This window comes from Pseudochaenichthys georgianus, chromosome 7 (genome assembly GCF_902827115.2).
Source record: "Pseudochaenichthys georgianus chromosome 7, fPseGeo1.2, whole genome shotgun sequence".
In the NCBI taxonomy this organism is placed as follows: Eukaryota; Metazoa; Chordata; class Actinopteri; order Perciformes; family Channichthyidae; genus Pseudochaenichthys; species Pseudochaenichthys georgianus.
In genome coordinates, this window is record NC_047509.1 from 5,023,536 (window position 1) to 5,042,316 (window position 18,781).

Consider the following 18,781-nt stretch of genomic DNA (forward strand, 5'->3'; position numbering starts at 1 on the left):
AAAGATCCTCAGTGAAGCACAAGCCCATGTTTCACTAAATTGTAAGTACATCTTATTAAAAAGATCAGTTCAATGCAACTAATGTCTTCTGTGTTATTGCATGATGTTAAAATTGGTTTGCCATGAATTTAGTGATGGATTGTAATCATTTGACATGAAGCATTTAAGTGTTTCTCAGTTACAAGGTTGTTGTTTTAATAAATCAGACGTGCTGATGGTGCAGCACTGTGCTGTACCTCTTTATATAGTCATTTTGTCCCTAACAAATCGTTTTTGCGCTGATCAGGGGGTACTTGGCTGACATTGTTTTTCAAAGGGGGTACATTATTGAAAAAAGTTTGAGAACCACTGGTCCAGGAGGTGTACCACTTTTCACCAGAAATCCAACGTTTGACATGGTTTTTGTTTTAAACGTTTAGCCCAAACACCTGTCATTGTGAAGGCGGTCCACGTAGACGTTGGGCGGCAGCCGGTAAACTGCCCAGATAAACATCGCTAATGTCGGAACAACTGAATATATCGCAAACTTCAGCCAAAGCAGATTAAACAATATGATTGAGAACCGATCACAATCGTCAAAAGGTAAAAATAAGTGTGTTTTTCAATACTGTATCAATACTATGAGGTTTAAAAAAAGGTAATTAGCGTGTTAGCATGCTAGCAACATTAGCATGCTAGCAACATTACCATAGACTGTTTAATCTAAGCTAGTGCTAGAAAAATAACACTAAAAATGCTACAGTGTAAAAATGCTCTGTAACATGTATTAGACCTGAATTCAAAAAGTACTGAACCAAGGTAAAGGTACTCATTATGCAATTGTTCCTATTTCAGAATAATATATCCATCGTCTTATTATGTTACTGGATTAACATTTTTGATGCGTTAAAGAAACATCACTTTAATGTTGAAGCTGGTATGGTGGGGCTTATTTTAATTACTTTAAAATTCTACTGGTTAACTAAACTGAATGAGCTGAATGAATCTGTGATCATATATAAATATTCATTAAAAAAACTTAGTAACCAAAGTAACCAAATACCTTTTATAAATGTACTAGAGTGAATGTACACTTTTCCCTCTGAATTGTAGTGGGATAGAAGTACAAAGTAGCACAAGATTGAAATACTCAAGCAAAGTACACATCTCTCAAAATTGTGAAAATACCATATAATTAAGATACTACGTTCACGTATCTCAATATTGTACATCATCATCGTCGTCGTCGTCGTCGTCGTCGTCGTCGTCGTCGTCGTCGTCGTCGTCGTCGTCGTCGTCGTCATCATCATCATCAGAGATAAATTATCTTTCAATTCATTAAAGTGAATGAGGAGACATTTGAATTTATGAGACAAAGAGGACCAAAAAACTCTCTTTGGACCCTAGGGAGTGGAGGTCTCCCGCCTGCTGCAGCAGGTCTTTCCTGAAGCGTACATCCTCTGCATCCGGCCTCTTACCCCGGCCCTGTTTCAGGTGACATGACATGGACGTGTGAGTACTTCCAGCCAATATTAAACGTTTGTTTATTTTGGTAGCTTGCACTAGAAGGTTAACCGGCTATGTATTTAACATCACCACGCTCCCAAGCTACTACTCAGACCTATATCACTTAATTAAATGTCCAAATATGTAACTTTTGTGTTGCACTACATATTTTTTAATGAACTATCAGCATTATTACTGATGTATCTATTTATTTATTTAAACCTTGCATGCAAAAAAGAGAAATATGTAATTTACTTTCTTGTCCAGTTAGTGTCTGTCGAGCAGCCAAAAATCAACTCAAGTATTGGCCTGCATTAGTCTTGTGTTATATTATATTAGGACAACCAGTTTAAAGCTTTTGTTCATCTGTGATATGAAAGAATACTTCCTCCATCACTGGTTAAAACAAGCTCATGTGAGCAATGTTCAAGTTCACAGGGAATAAAAAAAAGACTGATAAAACTATAGGTGGACAGATTTAATTGAAATACTATAACTATGCAAATAAAACACAATATGGTTATATTATTCCTCAATATAATATGTTGTATTCTGCTTGTACAACATGTTTTTTTTCTGTTTTTCTTATCTATTGATATTTTTTCCTAAACATTCAACATTATGACGGTTTCTTATATTCCATAAACCTTACCTAAATACACATTCAATTGAATTAATTAACTGCCTAGTAGGGCTGTGCAATTAATCATATATTAATCTTGATTACGATTTTGGCTTGCAACGATTACGAAAACAACGTAATCGAAATAAAACGATTATTATTTGTATTAAAAAAAAGAAAAACTTTTTTTCCTTTTTTTTTTAAATAGTTTTTTCAGTTGAATTATACTTAAAGTTCAGGGTAATCAACTGTTAAAAACATACTGTTCAATCTTTTTTTTCAATAAATTGATGTATTCAAAGTAATCGTTTTTAATAATCGTGATATCAATTATTAACCAAAGATAATCGTGATTATGATTTTTTCCATAATCGCACAGCCCAACTGCCTAGTAATTGTTAGTTTAGTGCACCTAAAAATCAGCCATCCTCATGTCACTCATAAATCCACCATTAACTTCTCCACAGCTGCCAAGCACCAAAAAGAAACTTGAGACCTCGACTTATATCTATCTTTTAATGTGTGGCATGGTGTGACTGTAGACTTCTGTCTTGGCAGTTTGCTTTTCTAAACCTGAGCTTTAATTTAATTGTGCCCTCAACAACATAACAACTATTCTCCTCTATATATTTTAAAAGTAAAATCTTATTAACTTAGTTTGTATGTGTATGTAAAAAAGCATTTGAGGTATTGTTTCACAGTTACATGGTAAACTGGTGTTAATCAATGGTATTAGTAATGTTGTTGTGAATAAATGAAAGATTAAAGACTATTAAGTACATAAAGTTACATTTTCCAATTAATTAATTAACCTTTATTTTCATTTGTTTAAATTACGAAGCAAATCTGCATCACCCAAACTGCTTCTACATGTCTTAAATGATAGTATGCACTTTAAGTGTTTGATAAAACTGTTAAGGTACATAAGGATTAATATAAGGTGAGATTTAGTTTTACACCTTTGGACACATGAACAGTCCTTATGTGCTTTCAGATATCAAGACCACATCCTCAGTTGTGGTGTGGACAAATCATACGTGATGCTGACATGTCTTTACTTTGATCTCCCTTTTATCTAGCCGTGACAGCGAGCATCAAAAAGGAAGTCTTCTTTGAACAGATCCTACATGTAGGTCAGGTTTTCTTAATTCGCTCATAAGCCAAATCATCTACAGAGAAAAAGATTTGTTGTAACGCTCTCTTAATACACAATGAATAAGTCTTCTTGTACTCGTGTCAGCTTTGACTTTACACGCACATTTCTGCCTCCTGTTTACATCTTAGTCTTCATCGTTGGTCTGCTCGCTAATGGATGGGGTTTGAAATCTTTGGTTCAGAAGTGGAAGAAACTGGGAAACATCAATGTTTTTGTTTTCAACCTCGGACTCGCTGATGTTTTGTACCTGCTCACACTCCCATTTTTGGTGGTGTACTACTTAATGGGCAGTAAGTGGATCTTTGGAGATGTGTTTTGCAAGATAACAAGATTCTGCTTCAACCTGAATCTGTATGGCAGCATTGGGTTCCTCACTTGCATAAGTGTGTACAGGTACCTGGCTATTGTCCATCCGATGAGAGTTTTGGGAAGAATAACTGTCCTCCACTCTGTTGGGATCTCAGTCTTGGTTTGGCTGTTGGTGAGCATTCAAAGTCTTCCTGACATGTTCTTCAGCAAAACGTTTAGAAACAAGCCTGGGAAATGTTATGATACCACCGGTAAGTTCTACGTCGAGGATTACCTGAAGTACAGCCTTGGATGGACTCTCACTGGGTTTTGTATCCCATTCCTGATCGCCCTGGGCTGCTATGGACATGTGATTGTTGTGCTCTGTCGCACAAACACCACTGACAAGGTACTGAAACAGAAATGCTTGAAGTTGCTGTTCATCTTGATTCTGCTTTACTCGGTTTGTTACATCCCCTATCATGTGTTGAAGAACCTCAACCTCTGGTCAAGAGTTTTGTTAAATCAAAGGCTGTGCCGTAAATGGTTTGATGCAGTCTACATTGCTCATCAGATAAGTCGTGGCCTTGTGTGTCTGAACAGTGCTCTCAACCCTCTGGTGTACCTCCATGGAGAGGAGAATATTCCTGCTCAACTCGGGCAGCTGCTCCTGCGAGCTCGTGAGACCTTCAGCCGTTTGTCAAACTCCAACTCTGTGCGTGTAGCACAAACTGCAGATGAGGAAATCATATCTTTACATTGACAAATTACGGAATGCCACTTTTCTAGTTGTATGCAAGATGAATGATGTTGCCTGTTAAATAATTGACATTTTTTATGTTTTTGTAAAACATGATGCCGTTTCAACATGCTGACAAATCTGCTTAAAAACAGGAACTGAAGATTAACCACAGCCTGTTACGTTTCACTGTATTCTTTAGAGCCAGGTTTTGGAGCTAAAGTATAACGATTTAATACTGTAGTTGGGTGCAGGGAAACCCAGTACCGTGTTATGTGTTATGTGTGTGTATATTGGCTTGAACAGAAACATGTTAGGGAAATAAACCATGTCGCAAAAATATCTGTGTAGATATACCTTTCTTTCTGTCTATAAATGAAGCATTAGTGTAACTGATGAAGTTGTTAAATTATTTGTGTATTTTCTGTGGTTGTATAGCTATATAAATGCTATGTAATGTACCTAATACTTTGAAACAGGATTGACACTAACTAGAGTCGGGACTAATAACTGATGTTAGTAATCTATGTACCGCAGTTATAAAGTAGATAAAGGATTTAATGGGCGCCGGTTTACAGTGGTTAATAAGTTAGTTTTGGGTCATAGGCTGCTGCACTGTGTAACAGAGCTACAGTCTTACTTACCCAGTTCAACCGTCATTTAAGGTCAGAAATATCGGTTAAATCGGTTTGATTCTGCTTCCAGTATGCAATAGGCTAATGCTTTCTAACTCTACAAAACTGACAATAAGTTTGGTTTTTAAATAAGTCCAGCATCAATGTAATGTTATATATCCAGCTACAAACTGTCACTGTCACTTGTTTATTTAAAATGTATTAACACCCAACAGGTCCAAATTCAATTTGCTTTATAGTTATACTTATGAGATTTGTATACAAATAAACAAGACATGCTTTTGAAAAAAAGAAACGTCGTCAATCATTTTATTATTTTTGTAACTGTTCACAGGCATTGCAACATACAAACTGATGATAATTAATTGTCAGAAAGAGGGGAAAGCAACATACCATTGTAAAACTAGTTCATGAAACACTATACTGCATGTGAATGATGCAAAGATCCCATTTTTATTTTCTTCAAAAATACATTTCAGTAGATTGAATAGTAGGGATGTACGATATTGGTTTTTTGAAACCGATACCGATAACTTCCTGCTTCTCAAGACCGATACCCGATAATAATATAATATATATATATATTAAATGTACCTGTAGTTTTTGCACACCTGGTGGTAAAAAAAAGACTAGTAGTGAGCAAATGACATGAGCATTACTACTATGAACAAAACAAAGCCAAGAACAGTTTTGACTCTTCAAAGTGACCATATTTATTTCCCCAAACAAATCTGGCAAACTTCTTGCCTTTTTCAAAAGCCTCGTCGATAGGTAAAAGCCCCGGTGCCTTTGCAGCTGGCTTTGGATTCGCCGCTCGTTTAGCAGCGCAGGCGTCTTCGTACGCTGTTAACACACCATCGTAGCCATGGCGATGTTTCAGGTGACTCATCAGGCTGGAAGTATTATAGCTCGTTGCCTTTTTCCCTCCTCGTGGAACTTCTGCATTGCATTTGTTAATAGTACAAATAGCAAGCGAACTATCTAACTCTGAAACTTTGAAATAGTCCCATACTACCGACGACATGTTTGTTTACTGTCCTGGCTTCACGGCCGCACACCATTTACGTCACAGCCAGGCATGAGTTAGGGAGCGCTGGATTTGTGAAAAACTCCCCTCTTCCTAAACCACTATACCACACTACTGGCAAAACGGGAGGAGCCGAGTGAAAAACCAGCGCCCCTCATCCCAATCCACCCACACCGCAGGACTTTTCCTTTTTTTTTTACCCAAAAAATATATTGTATATTATCGGGGCTATTAATACTGTTATCGGGTTTATCGGGATCACGTCATAATTCCTAATATCGTGCACCACTATTGAATAGTGCTAATGATTTGAACAGTTTAACGTTATTATGAATAAGACTTAACAACACTATCCTACTGATATATTAATGTTATTTATTAGTTCATAGTTTCTGTCCCACTGTAATTTACAGATGTTCTATCTCACTCTTATTAAATCTCCAGCTTACATCATCATGCGGTTATCTATTCATTCTTTGCCTTTGATGTGGACTTGGTCTTTATCAAACATCCAATGAGACATCTACAAGACACCCAAACTAAAGCAATGATCAGTAAACCAAATGCTACAAAGACTGCTATCACATCTAGACAGTGATAGGCATACCATGGCAACTTGTATGACTCTGTGCGCAGATGGGCTGCACCCTTGTGCCTCATGACGAACTCCATCCAGAAAACGGCACTGTCTATGGGTTTCATTGGTTTGTCAAGATGAAGCTGTGACAGTTTAACCATGTTCTGTTTGTATGGCTTCTTAGGGTCCAGAATATTCTTCAGAGCACTAGTCATAGACTCAACTTCCAAGGTTGTCACTTCAACAATCTCGGCCACTTCCCGGGACTTCAGACGCACCATGTTGTCGTACTGGTCAAAGATGAGAGGAATGCCCAGAACTGGGACACCGTGGTATATGGCCTCGTAAATTCCATTAGTACCCCCGTGCGTGACAAAAACCTTGGTTTTAGGGTGACCTAGAAGATCATTTTGAGGCAGCCATTCAACCAGCATGGTATTGTTTCCCAGAGATTTTGGTCTTTTCCCCAAGTGTCTCCACACAACCTTTTGGGGGAGGTTTGCAAATGCTGAGGCGATTATCTCCGATATATCAGGGCCCAGGTCGCTAAGCAGGGTCCCCAGAGTCATTACAATCACCCCATGCTCACCAGAACTCTGCACAAATTCCTCCAAATCTGATGAAAGAGGCTTGGAGGGCTTTCCTTGGAAGCCTCCAATGTAGACAACATTGGGCATGGTGGGACGAGGAAACTCAAATGTAAAGTCAACCCGCATTAGCCAGAGATCAGCACCCTGGATGAGAGACAGGGCGCTGACATCAGGTCCAAAATAATGATCACACACAGCCTGGTAAGGTGGATTGGAGACATAGTGGTACATGTAAGTCATTGCACTTTGCCGGAATATGTTGTAGATTCTCTGGAAAAAGTCCATTTTGTCAGAGTGCTCAGAGAACAATGCAGGGACATAGGAAAGAGGTGATGGAGCAATGGCAAGGTGTCCCTCGCCACTGAAAAGCCAACGCACATTGAAAACCAAGGGAAGCTTGAGATAGTGTGCCAACAGCACTCCACCTGGAAATGCAGGGTCAGTCAGAAACATATCATATCCAGTTTCCTGCAGCTCCTTAATAAGTGTCTTATTCTCGAAGATGCTGACAACCAGTTGTGCCACAACTTTCTGGTTCTCCCCCATCATGTTGAAGAGATTCCTATAAAACTCGAGGAGCGCCCATATTGAGCCTTTATTCCGACGGATCTCTATCGACCTCTTCAGGAAAGAGGTCATGAAGTCTTGGCTCTCTACGTTTTGGGATTGTTCCTGGATGACAGTGATGGAGGTGTAATGTTGGGAGAATTCTGAAACGTACCAGCTGGTGGAGGAACGAATAACCGTGATCTGATGGCCCTTTGAATGAAGCGCCTCCAACAGGATGTTCATGTTCAGCCAGTGGCTCCCATCTACCGGATAAACCAACACTTTTCCAGCATCACAACTGGAAGGCAGGGTCACTGAGAACAGCAGGATGAACGCCAGGGCTGGATATGACCCCATCACTGTATCGGAGACAAAGACACTTTACTGAACAGATTTGCAGTTCATGCTGTGATCAAACTGCTAAATTGTCCTCCTATATTTTGAACATTAACTTATCAACAACACATGTACCATCCTGCCAGGAAGACATGGCGCAACACAGCATTTCTTTAGAGTGGTTTCTGGACACCTGACAAATGTGAGTATAATACAATTGGTTAATAAACTAGATTAACTTTGGTTTTCCTTTTTTTCAGGCTGGTTTTGTGGATTTCATGCCATTTTGTTTTAATTTGTAATTGAGTTACACCTTTATTGTTAACATTGTTTACATACATAAATCATTATACATTCAATCTCCCAAACAAATACAAGATCTTTTAATTAGGGCTGTCAAACGATTAAAAAATTTAATCAGATTAATCACAGCTTAAAAATTAATTAATCATGATTAATCACCATTCGAACTATGTCCAAAATATGCCATTTATTTATGTATATTGTTGTGGGAATGGAAAGATAAATGAAAGCAGGCGGATATATCCATTTAACATACAGTATGTATGTTTATTATAACATTTTTCTGCATGTCAAAATGAAAGACAACCCACACACCTATCAATCATCAAACCGTGGGGTCTTAATTCATTACGTGTTGATTTCTATCAACGGGGGAGTACTTCAGGAAAGTCGACGGAGGGGGGGGGGGGGGCTAGTGGAGTACTTCGTGACCACAGAGTGTGAACGTTGTGATCAGCTGTTTTAGCGCAGTTCTCCAGTGAAGGGGGGGGGAGTCTCCCTCCGCAGCCGGTTGGCGTAGTTTTGGCACAGTTCCGTTGTACAGACCGACGTTAACAGCAGCCCTGTCTGTGCACACGGAGACCGACTCTGTCGTCCGGTGATCTAACCGTCTTCTGGAAAAGCTTCACAAGTACGTCGGTACGCAAATGCGCTTTGTGACACAAGTGACGGTACGCATTTCAGATTACGCACATAACCTGCATACCAGTTATGTGCACCCCTGTACCAGAGCCATAGTATTACTATTATATGGCTCTGCCCTGTACTACAGCAAGAGTATTCTCCGTCGGGACTTCCTGCAACAACACCACGCCGTTGTCAAAGATGTTCTATTGTGAAGACGATCACTACGTGACAAAAGTTTTCAAAACCGTGGCTACTGAAATCAATATTACTAACTGCTGTCTGTGCAATTTACTCCGCGCGAGTTGGCAGACTTTATTTTGCTTACTTTAACATCATTTTTCATGGTGGGGCTAAGCCAGAGCCATTTAATAGAAGAGTTACGACATCTCCGTTCACTCCAATGGACCACTTTTTTACAGCAATGGCGGATCGTGGAGCCTCTCAATCGTTCCCCGGAAGTTAGCGCCAAGGCTGGCAGAGCTGTGGAGTTGCTGCATAATAGATCGTTCGTGACGGACTTTTAAAGGTAAGAAGAAGTTTAAAGATGTATATTGCGGATATTATCAGTACATCTGATTCAAATGAACATGTGTATTAAAGGATGTCAGTGGATTATCCCTAAATTAGTAGATTTAGGGAACGTTTACAGATAACAGATTAAGCTAGCATACCGAAGCAAGTTAGCAACACACGTTGAACAGCCTTTTAATTGTAAATTCCGTTCTCTCTGTCATTTCGTCCAACATGTTGAATTAGAGAAGAGGGGCTTCTAAACGGGATTGTATGCGGGGGAGGAGGGAGTTAAATATTAGATAAATATAACTTTGGTGCGTGTAAGAGTGAGTGTTTTTAGCAGAGCCATATTGTGTCCTTGTGATTCTGTTGATTATTACCTGTCTGTATAATGTTGCAGCCCAGCTGATTCTGGATTGATGGCAAAGGGAGAGGGACTTAAGTGAGAGTGAGAACACAAGGTACGTTTAATACTACTGTTTTATATAAGTAAACACGTTATCTCCCCAAGGCAATAGGTGTGTATAACCCTTTCTCCTGTCTGTTACTCCCTCTTTCAGCACAAGAACCAGAGGGGGGTTCAATGGAGCCTGAATACCTGCACTGAGACCCTCACCCTGCACCCTGAGTCTCAACTCTCAGTGTTTTTCAAGCCTTTCCCTGTTTTTTTGTATTAAACAAAACATTAAGCTCTCCCAATGGTGTGGTTTTCATTTTGTGAAAAAGTGCAAATGCAGTGTTTGTATATTAATCACATATTTTGTTGCTGTTGGTCGTGAAATTGCTCCTGCTGACTTGAGCCAGCCATTTTTTCCTCCGCTCTGTGTCAGTGGGGAAGCCGTACATTCGTACTCCTTTCTCTGAGCGATTTGAGCATCCCCAGGCAGCACAGCAAACCATGGTGGCGACTAGGAGGCAGCACAGCAAACCAGGACAACACGGAGGAAAAGGCACCGACAAACTGCATGATATGCTATTCAATGTTTATTGAATTCCATGTATTTGCAATGGATGTTCCTAAAGCAACACATTTAACATCATCATCATCATATCCTGTCGGTCTCCTGTCCTTTCTGAAAGCCATAAAGACGACATTAGTCATTTAGATAACTTGTGTCCTCAATTACCAGGGGATTACTGAAACTACCATGAATTTAAGAAAATGGTAGAAATGAATCCAATCTGAATTTTAAAGCATTACTTTAGATCCCCTCCCTCTAAATGTATCAATAAACATTAGAAAGTGATGCTCCTGACTACCATACAAGTTTAAGAAGATAATATTGGTTTGAAAGAATTCAAAGCTATAAATAAACAGCAACAGGCTCTTTAACCAAGGCACTGTTAGTAACATGTAAACTAGTTGTTCCCACTAATCCTAATATTATCACTTAACATTAGCAAATTCGATTTTATTTTTGAAAACATATTGATGTAAATACATACACATATCGATTTGTTGTATAAATATTGCAAATCAAAACCTTTATTCACTAATAATTACCAAAAATCGTAGTTCTATCTCCTGTTATCAATGCATTCACATTGCCCGCCATGAACTTCCGGGGAACGATCCTCGTCTACATGAACCACGTGATGATAACCGTTTTTGGACTTCCGGTGTCGTAACTCTTCTATTAAATAGCTCTGGGCTAAGCCATTTCTTGGTATGGGTGTAGCCTACCCCAGCCATACCCTGGCGCTGCCACTGGTGGCACGTATGGGGCGGGCCATTCTGCACATGCGTTAAATGCGTTAAATATTTTAACGCAATTAATTCAAAAAATTAATTATCGCCGTTAACGCGATAATTTTGACAGCACTACTTTTAATATATTGTCTGTCGTTCTTTTGCCTAAAAAATGATACGCATGCTATGTAAGCAATAATGCAGTACCTCTTTAAAACCTGAGTGCTTTCAAATGTCTGATGAGGCCCGTCTTTAATATATTTGTCATACTCCCAATCTTCAAACATGTTTTGAATTGAATCTATGTTTATTGTGTTTATGATCAGTCTTTGTCCAAACAGTATGTCTTTTCTCAATCCGTCTCAATCTGCCACATTATAGTCATTGTCCTTTTCTGACTTTTCTCCTGGAGCTGTTAACCTATAGCACCAATTAACCAAGTCAGAGTCCTTGTGACCCTTAACCTTTAAAGTAAACATCAGTGCCCTGTATTATCTTAGCAGGAGGTATTTTTGTAAATTATTAAAAGTTATTATCCTAAAATGAAAGCCAACATAGCATGCATTGTGGTGTCCACAGCAACCAGATCTCATTGCGAAATGGAGCACACAGGACATGGTTAACCACGACCTAGATGACTGAGCTGCAATGCAGACTCACTTTTAAATACAATGTGAACTGGGGCATGAAAGCTTTGATGTTTAACCTCTTTACACAAGGGAGATTTTTCTAAGTAGCAGAAGTATGTTGAAGCAAAAAGGCAGTGATGAGCTTGACTGTGATGAAATTCCTTTGTACAAATTTAAGATAAGAACTAATTACACATGCAGAAACACACAATTTCTTAGTAAAATAGCCCCTCACCTCCGCCTTCTACCTCAGACCATGAAGAATCCACTGTCCGACTTTATCAAGGAGCTGTCCTGCTGAGCTGCTGGTAGGAATGCAAGTCAATGTATAACTCTGCATGATCCTGACTTAACCCTTTTGCTGCCTGTTTATCCAAACAAATGCAACCATGCGTAAGTCCCCTCTAAACCCTCCGCCCACCCCCCCCCCTGTTCTGACTGTTATGCTTCTCTGGAGCAAACAGCATCTGGATATCATTTTACAAACGTCTGGAATGTTTTAGAGCTCTGATGCTTTCAACCCAACATCAAAGTGCACACCAATAGTTTTTGATTCATAAACTGTAAAGTGTGTCTTTAGATAGATAGATACATACTTTAGTCCTTTAGTACTCTTTTCACTTTTTTAATGAAGACAAAAACAATTGATTTCCCTTCCTCCTCTTCTATATAGTTGTACAGAGTAAACTTAAAGTCTGGTGACTTTGTTTCGAAGTACCTTTCTAAGTAAACAATGTCATGTTCTCGTATGTCTGGATGACCTTTGAGTTGTTCAATAATGAGTACATTATCTCGCATGGCCAGGTAACTTCACTTTCAGCAATGGTTAACTTTTTGGCACTGAAAACATTGAGAGGTTTTACACAATAGTTTCCCTGCTTTTAATTATTATGAGCACAATTGCCAAGAAACAAACTATGTGGTTTTACCCTTCAGGCTTTGCAATTATTTGCTTTAAAACACTAACGTCTATCTGCTCTCTAAAGATCTGTTTCCTCAGCAGAAATGGTCTCACTTATCTGATTAAGACACATCTTATTTGTTATTCAGGGCACAACCACACATCATTGCAAGACAAGTACAAAGGATATAGCGAAACCTATAGTGTGAGGATCTGCAGTACTTCCTCCTTCTTTTCCCCCTTTGTCTGTGTGTCTGTCTCCCTGGCTGGGCTATGTGTCTGTGTGTCTGTGTGTCTGTCCAACCCAGTCTCACGGCATTTCGTGTTCACCAACACAATTTTTTATCTATTGATTCGTGTTCACCATCACGATGTGCCCCTTTTTTTTCGTGTTGCACAGCACGATTTTAAAAGCAATGTATTTCTACTGGTAACGTGTTTCGTGCCTGCAGGCTGCAGCACGTCTTTTTCTCCGGTCGGGTCGTGGAAGACTGGAAGCTGTGTGGTTCATAAAAACATGTTCTTACTCAATATCAAGCCACAGTTATTGCTTTTATTTTAAATCGTATAATTTCGGACTTTTGTTGTCGTCTGTGAGGAAAATAAATGGGGCTCAGAGCCTCAGGATACTGAAATCTGTATTTTTAAAATCTTTTTTTCCTTCTAATTTGTTATTCTTTTCAAAATAACACACTGTTATTTACTCACCAATAACACACAATTATCCTTGCTTTTATTTATTGGTTTAATTCCATAATCTCGGGCTTTTTTGGCGTCCGTCAGGAACTGAATTTCAAAATAAATATAACCGGAAACAGACGTAGGCATTTCGAGCGATTACCCAAGATCCTCAGCTATGGTTTTAAGCTCGCTGATTGGATGTGTTAGCCGCAATGCATGCTGGGATTTGGTGTTTATATTATATGAAATCCGGAAAACATTTTAAAAGTATAAAATAATACTTAATTCCGAGTGCTCTTGCTTTTCTCTTTGAAAGTCATCACATAACGGCATTGTAATACACGGTTCGGCTGCATTACATATTACAGATCTGCCGTAGTTCTTTATTTATAGAGCCCTGATGAGAAGACCTTTGGAAAAACTGGAAGAAATGGCGCCGAAACTGAATACTTGACGTGGATCATAAATATATCAACAATTAAACAACATCTTCAATTTCTCTTCACACAATACGTCTCCTTGCAGTATCAACACTAATTCGGCTGACTTTTACATTTGATCTAATTCACAGATAGGTTATATAATTTACACCATAACGGCGCACAGCTGATTGAAAAGGACTGTAGTTTTCAAAGATATTACTGATTTTCTTTGAATGTAAGAATGTAAATACTGAGTCTGAAATAGTATAGCAATATGCTGTAAAATGATGTGAAAGCATGAATAAAACTATACATCTTCAGATGTTGTACATACACACTAATAATACAAAGTTATTATGGCTGTGTGCACCTCGTGTGCACCTCCTAGTGGTTAAAGCACGTTATTGAATTATTGTTTTTATGTGTTATATTTGATTACAAAAATATTAAGAGTACTACTTTCATAGGGGGAAAGTATAAATATAGAAATATAGAACATAAAAAATCAAGAAGATACTATAAGTGATCTCTACAATAAAACAGTTTAGTGCAGGATGTACACAGATATTAATAGGAGGAGGTGCAAAACAGAAAAACCTTTATTTAAACATTAAATATTAAGCCTGACAAAGTAATTAACGTCTAATATATTGCTTTTCTGCAATGTTAACTATGTTGAAGCACTTATTTTAACTGATATTATACACATTAATTATATTCTTATGTATGTAGATAGAACAAGAAATGTGCAGAATATGACAGTGTAATGGTGGAGGTACACACATATTGATATTGATATTGATGTCTTGTAATCCACTGTTGAGGAACCTGTGACCCAAGTTGTTCATTCATTGCATAACTACACCGTAGTTGTGTATGATATGTCAATAAACCTTTGAAAATCTTGAAAGGGATGTGCAAAATAGCCATAATATATAGTCTTTAATTAACTATTAGTAGAGAATAACGAGTAATGAATATACTTTATTACTTGTTTCCATTCATGTCAATTGCAGATACATGTTTAGTCTTCTCAAGCACCAACTATCAAATATCTCTCCTGATTGTTGGCACTTGACAATCACCATACATGAATTTTACTCAGGTGTAACTAAAGTCTGATTTAAGGGTTGTTTATATTTCACATAATTAATCAGAATCTGCAAAGTAACTCAAATAAATGCAGTGGAGTAAACATACCAGGTTAACCTCTGAATTGTAGTGGAGTAGAATTACAAAGTAGCAATGAGCTGTCATGTGGGTATACAGCATTAATATAATGCTGCACATTATGGACACAAGTGATGTTCACCCATTTATTAATTATATGTTTTACATTTGATAACACCAATGTGTTTAATACTGGCAACTTCTAATTGTGGGAAAAACGAAAACGTTCAGTAAAGACGTCCCATAGAACATTTTGCGAAACACAATAGCCAGCATGTGTAGTTCTGGGGGGGTGTTCGATTCCAGTTTTGGATAATCTGGCGTGGTTTCGTTCCATTTCACACAGCTGTTTGACGCTCTGCGTAACCTTACGGGGACTGTAGTCCTAAACGATAGCTGGGGATTATGGGTAGTGTAGTGTCTTCGGCCATCCTAAACTCAGAAATGTTGACAATCGCAATGATGCTCGAAATGTCCCTTATAGGCCTACGTCTGTTTCCGGTTATTTTTATTTTGAAATTCAGTTCCTGACAGACGCCAAAAAAGCCCGAGATTATGGAAATAAACCAATAAATAAAAGCAAGGATAATTGTGTGTTATTGGTGAGTAAATAACAGTGTGTTATTTTGAAAAGAATAACAAATTAGAAGGAAAAAAATATTTAAAAATACAGATTTCAGTATCCTGTGCCCCATTTATTTTCCTCACAGACGGCAACAAAAGTCCGAAATTATACGATTTAAAATAAAAGCAATAACTGTGGCTTGATATTGAGTAAGAACATGTTTTTATGAACCACACAGCTTCCAGTCTTCCACGACCCGACCGGAGAAAAAGACGTGCTGCAGCCTGCAGGCACGAAACACGTTACCAGTAGAAATACATTGCTTTTAAAATCGTGCTGTGCAACACGAAAAAAGGGGCAAATCGCGTTGGTGAACACGAATCAATAGATTAAAAATCGTGTTGGTGAACACGAAATGCCGTGAGACTGGGTTGGTCTGTGTCCCTGGCTGGGCTATGTGTCTGTCTCCCTGGCTGGGCTATGTGTCTGTCTCCCTGGCTGGGCTATGTGTCTGTCTCCCTGGCTGGGCTATGTGTCTGTCTCCCTGGCTGGGCGTGGCTACCTACATTCCGATTCCCGCCAACTCACCTCCTCAGCTGCTGCTCATCTCACTGATTGCCACGACTCACCTGCACCTGCTTAAAACCCTGGTTTCCATCTTCAGACTTCGCCAGTTCTTCGTTTATTCTTCAGTGGTAAACTATCGTCCAGGCCTACTAGTGTTTTTTCCTAGTGACTTTTTGATGCTCCTAGTGAAGGGAGATCATTTCCTAATCCTGCTTGTTTGTCCTGTTCCAGATCCACATCCTCCAGCCGCTCTGCCTGCCACGCCCAGCCTCCCCTCCTGAGCAGCCCAGCTCCACCTATTCCCTCTGTGTGCTTCGTCAACTCCTTGTCAGTGTCGTGGACAAAATAAAGCCTTTTTGACACTTCACCACAGTCTCAGTTGTAGTGCTTGCATAGCGGGTTCTCGTCTCCAGTCACTTCTCGGGAAACCTAACACATAGCTTAGATGCTCGAACTGGCTCAGATGAAATGTCAAATAAAATGGGCCGTGAAAGCTTTGTGTTTTTTGTCTTTTCTATGCGAGAGATTTGTCTCAGAAGGCAGTAGCAGGTACAGCACATATGAAAGGTCCCAAATAAAGACACTGTTCTGCAGGCCTTTTTATCTAAGGAGATGAACTGTGCAGTATTCCTCTGAACAAGCCGAAGATGAAAACCATATTGTCCATGTGCAACACACACTTTGTAAATAAAATAGTTGCTCACGTCAGACTTCTCCCTCAGACCAGGAAGAATCAAAAGGGTAAATAATGGATAAATGAATAGCTACTTTTTCGCTGTCCGTTTATCCAAACAAATACAACCATGCGGACGTCCCCCAATAACCCTCTACCCATTTTATCCCCCTGTTCAGCCTTTTTCATTTACTTTACCGAACACCATCTGGATATCATTTTTACAAAATCCTGGAATGTAACATTTCACAAAAAGCATTAGCAGCTCTCATTTATGCAAATCGATTCAAACCCAACCTCACCCCTCACAAACATTGTTTTTGTTCATACATTTCTTTAATTCAACTTTTTTATATAAAAAGTAAAACCTTCTTACCACTTTGAGAATGAGGGGGAACAAACATAGGTGGTTTATCTTTTGCTTAAGAATCGTTTGTTTAGTAAAGAGTAGAAAGTTGGTTTGGTGACGTTTGAAGGTTATTCATTGGTTTGCCTGCAGGATACAAAAACTAATACAGTTTTCTTCAGTCAACATTGTTTCAAATCTGCACACAAGGAAAACATTTGAGCAGATAGTTCAAAAGTATTTGTATGACTCCAGAGGGAGCTGCAAAGAGTCGGGTATATTGCCTTTTTGAAGTCCCTTATTCTAAACAGCCAGTTAGAAGCACATTGTTCTTAAACAATTCAAAACAGAAAAACTGTAGATCATCAAAACAATTCTAGGAGAATTGATGGTGGGTAAGTCAGCCTCAGAAGGAGGACACCAAACTTTCAAATCTTAAAGGGGCCCTAATTTTGCTATTTTCAGGTTCATATCAGTATGTAGTGTCTCTACTGGGACATGTCTCCGTGCTTTAATGTTCAAAAAGCCCTTTATTTTTCTCATACTGCCTGTGCTGCAGCACCTCTTTTCACCCTCTGTCTGAAACCAGAGCCCAGTCTGCTCTGATTGGTTTGCTGGCCGGCACTGTTGTGATTAGTCAACCGCTTAGAGATGTCCCGCCCCTTAGCCATCACGTACAATGTGTTGAAGCCCTAGCCAATAGAAGCGCGATTGTTACATAGTGATGTCAGTATCTCACGGAAGTAAACAAAGGAGTCCAATCGAGGCGTTTTTAGGCACAACAACCTATATCACACACTACAGGAAACGGAAAACAACTAAATCATAATAGAGTCCCTTTAAGACAAACATGGTAATCTCTTAAAAAATCATGCTTGCTGGTTTTTCTTCTGATTGACATTCGTAGAATTTCGTGTAGGTATTTAAGGTTTTGTACACTTGTTTGAACAGTACAGTATTTTGTAACAATTAGTATGAACTCGTATAAAGTTAGGATTTTAGATATTATTACATAGTCAATAAACATTTAAGCCATGACTGTTCTGTACTGTAAGGATAAATACTGCAGTGCACCTTTGAGTCTGTTCTCAAATCCCACCCTCAACATTTGTTGAAGAGTGTATTCAGCGACAGCGTTTCTTAAACTCGACATGCATGATGAGCAGTTTGATTAAATGTCGTCCTCTGTGCAACAACAGTCACCCTTTTTAAGTGACCTTTGCACATACGCCACGCCCTCTGAGTGCAGCTTCTCCTTCACCATGTGTGTATGTTGTGAACTCTGGCCCTGGCGAACATTAAAGGACAAGCCCAGTGTGCTGCTATCAAATGTCACATGTGGCGTGAAAAGAGAGGGCTCGAAGGGTTGGGGGTTGCTTTGGCAGAGGGGTTTAGTTTCTTTAAAAAAAGCGTCTATTCCATCGCCACCGGTTTATAATCCAGTGTGTGGATTGTGTCGGACGGCCTTTATCCGTTCTGCTGGTTGCTTCCTTGGAGAGCAGTGCAGAATGGAGCCTCCCCAGCTGGAACACTTGAGGCGGTGCAGGTGTGACAGCGCAGCAGGTGAGCCTCTGCACAGAGCATGCCACAACAAAGCGTAGAAGACTCCTCGCAGTGGGTTTCTAGTTAGATGGGACATATCCAGGCCATGTGTTCATACGGAGTGCAACATAGATCCAATATGAGGGTA

At 39.2% G+C, this 18,781-nt stretch overlaps 1 protein-coding gene and 1 pseudogene across 1 annotated transcript; one reads left to right on the plus strand and one right to left on the minus strand.

Annotated features, from left to right (window-relative positions):
- Positions 1 to 3,318: 3,318 nt before the first annotated feature.
- Positions 3,319 to 4,314, plus strand: LOC117449677 (P2Y purinoceptor 1-like). Its single transcript, XM_034087473.1, has one exon. It carries the CDS (start codon positions 3,319 to 3,321, stop codon positions 4,312 to 4,314), a length of 996 nt encoding a protein of 331 aa, XP_033943364.1.
- Positions 4,315 to 5,217: 903 nt separating this feature from the next.
- On the minus strand, positions 5,218 to 12,105 carry LOC117448994 (UDP-glucuronosyltransferase 2A2 pseudogene; annotated as a pseudogene).
- Between the last annotated feature and the right edge of the window lie 6,676 nt (positions 12,106 to 18,781).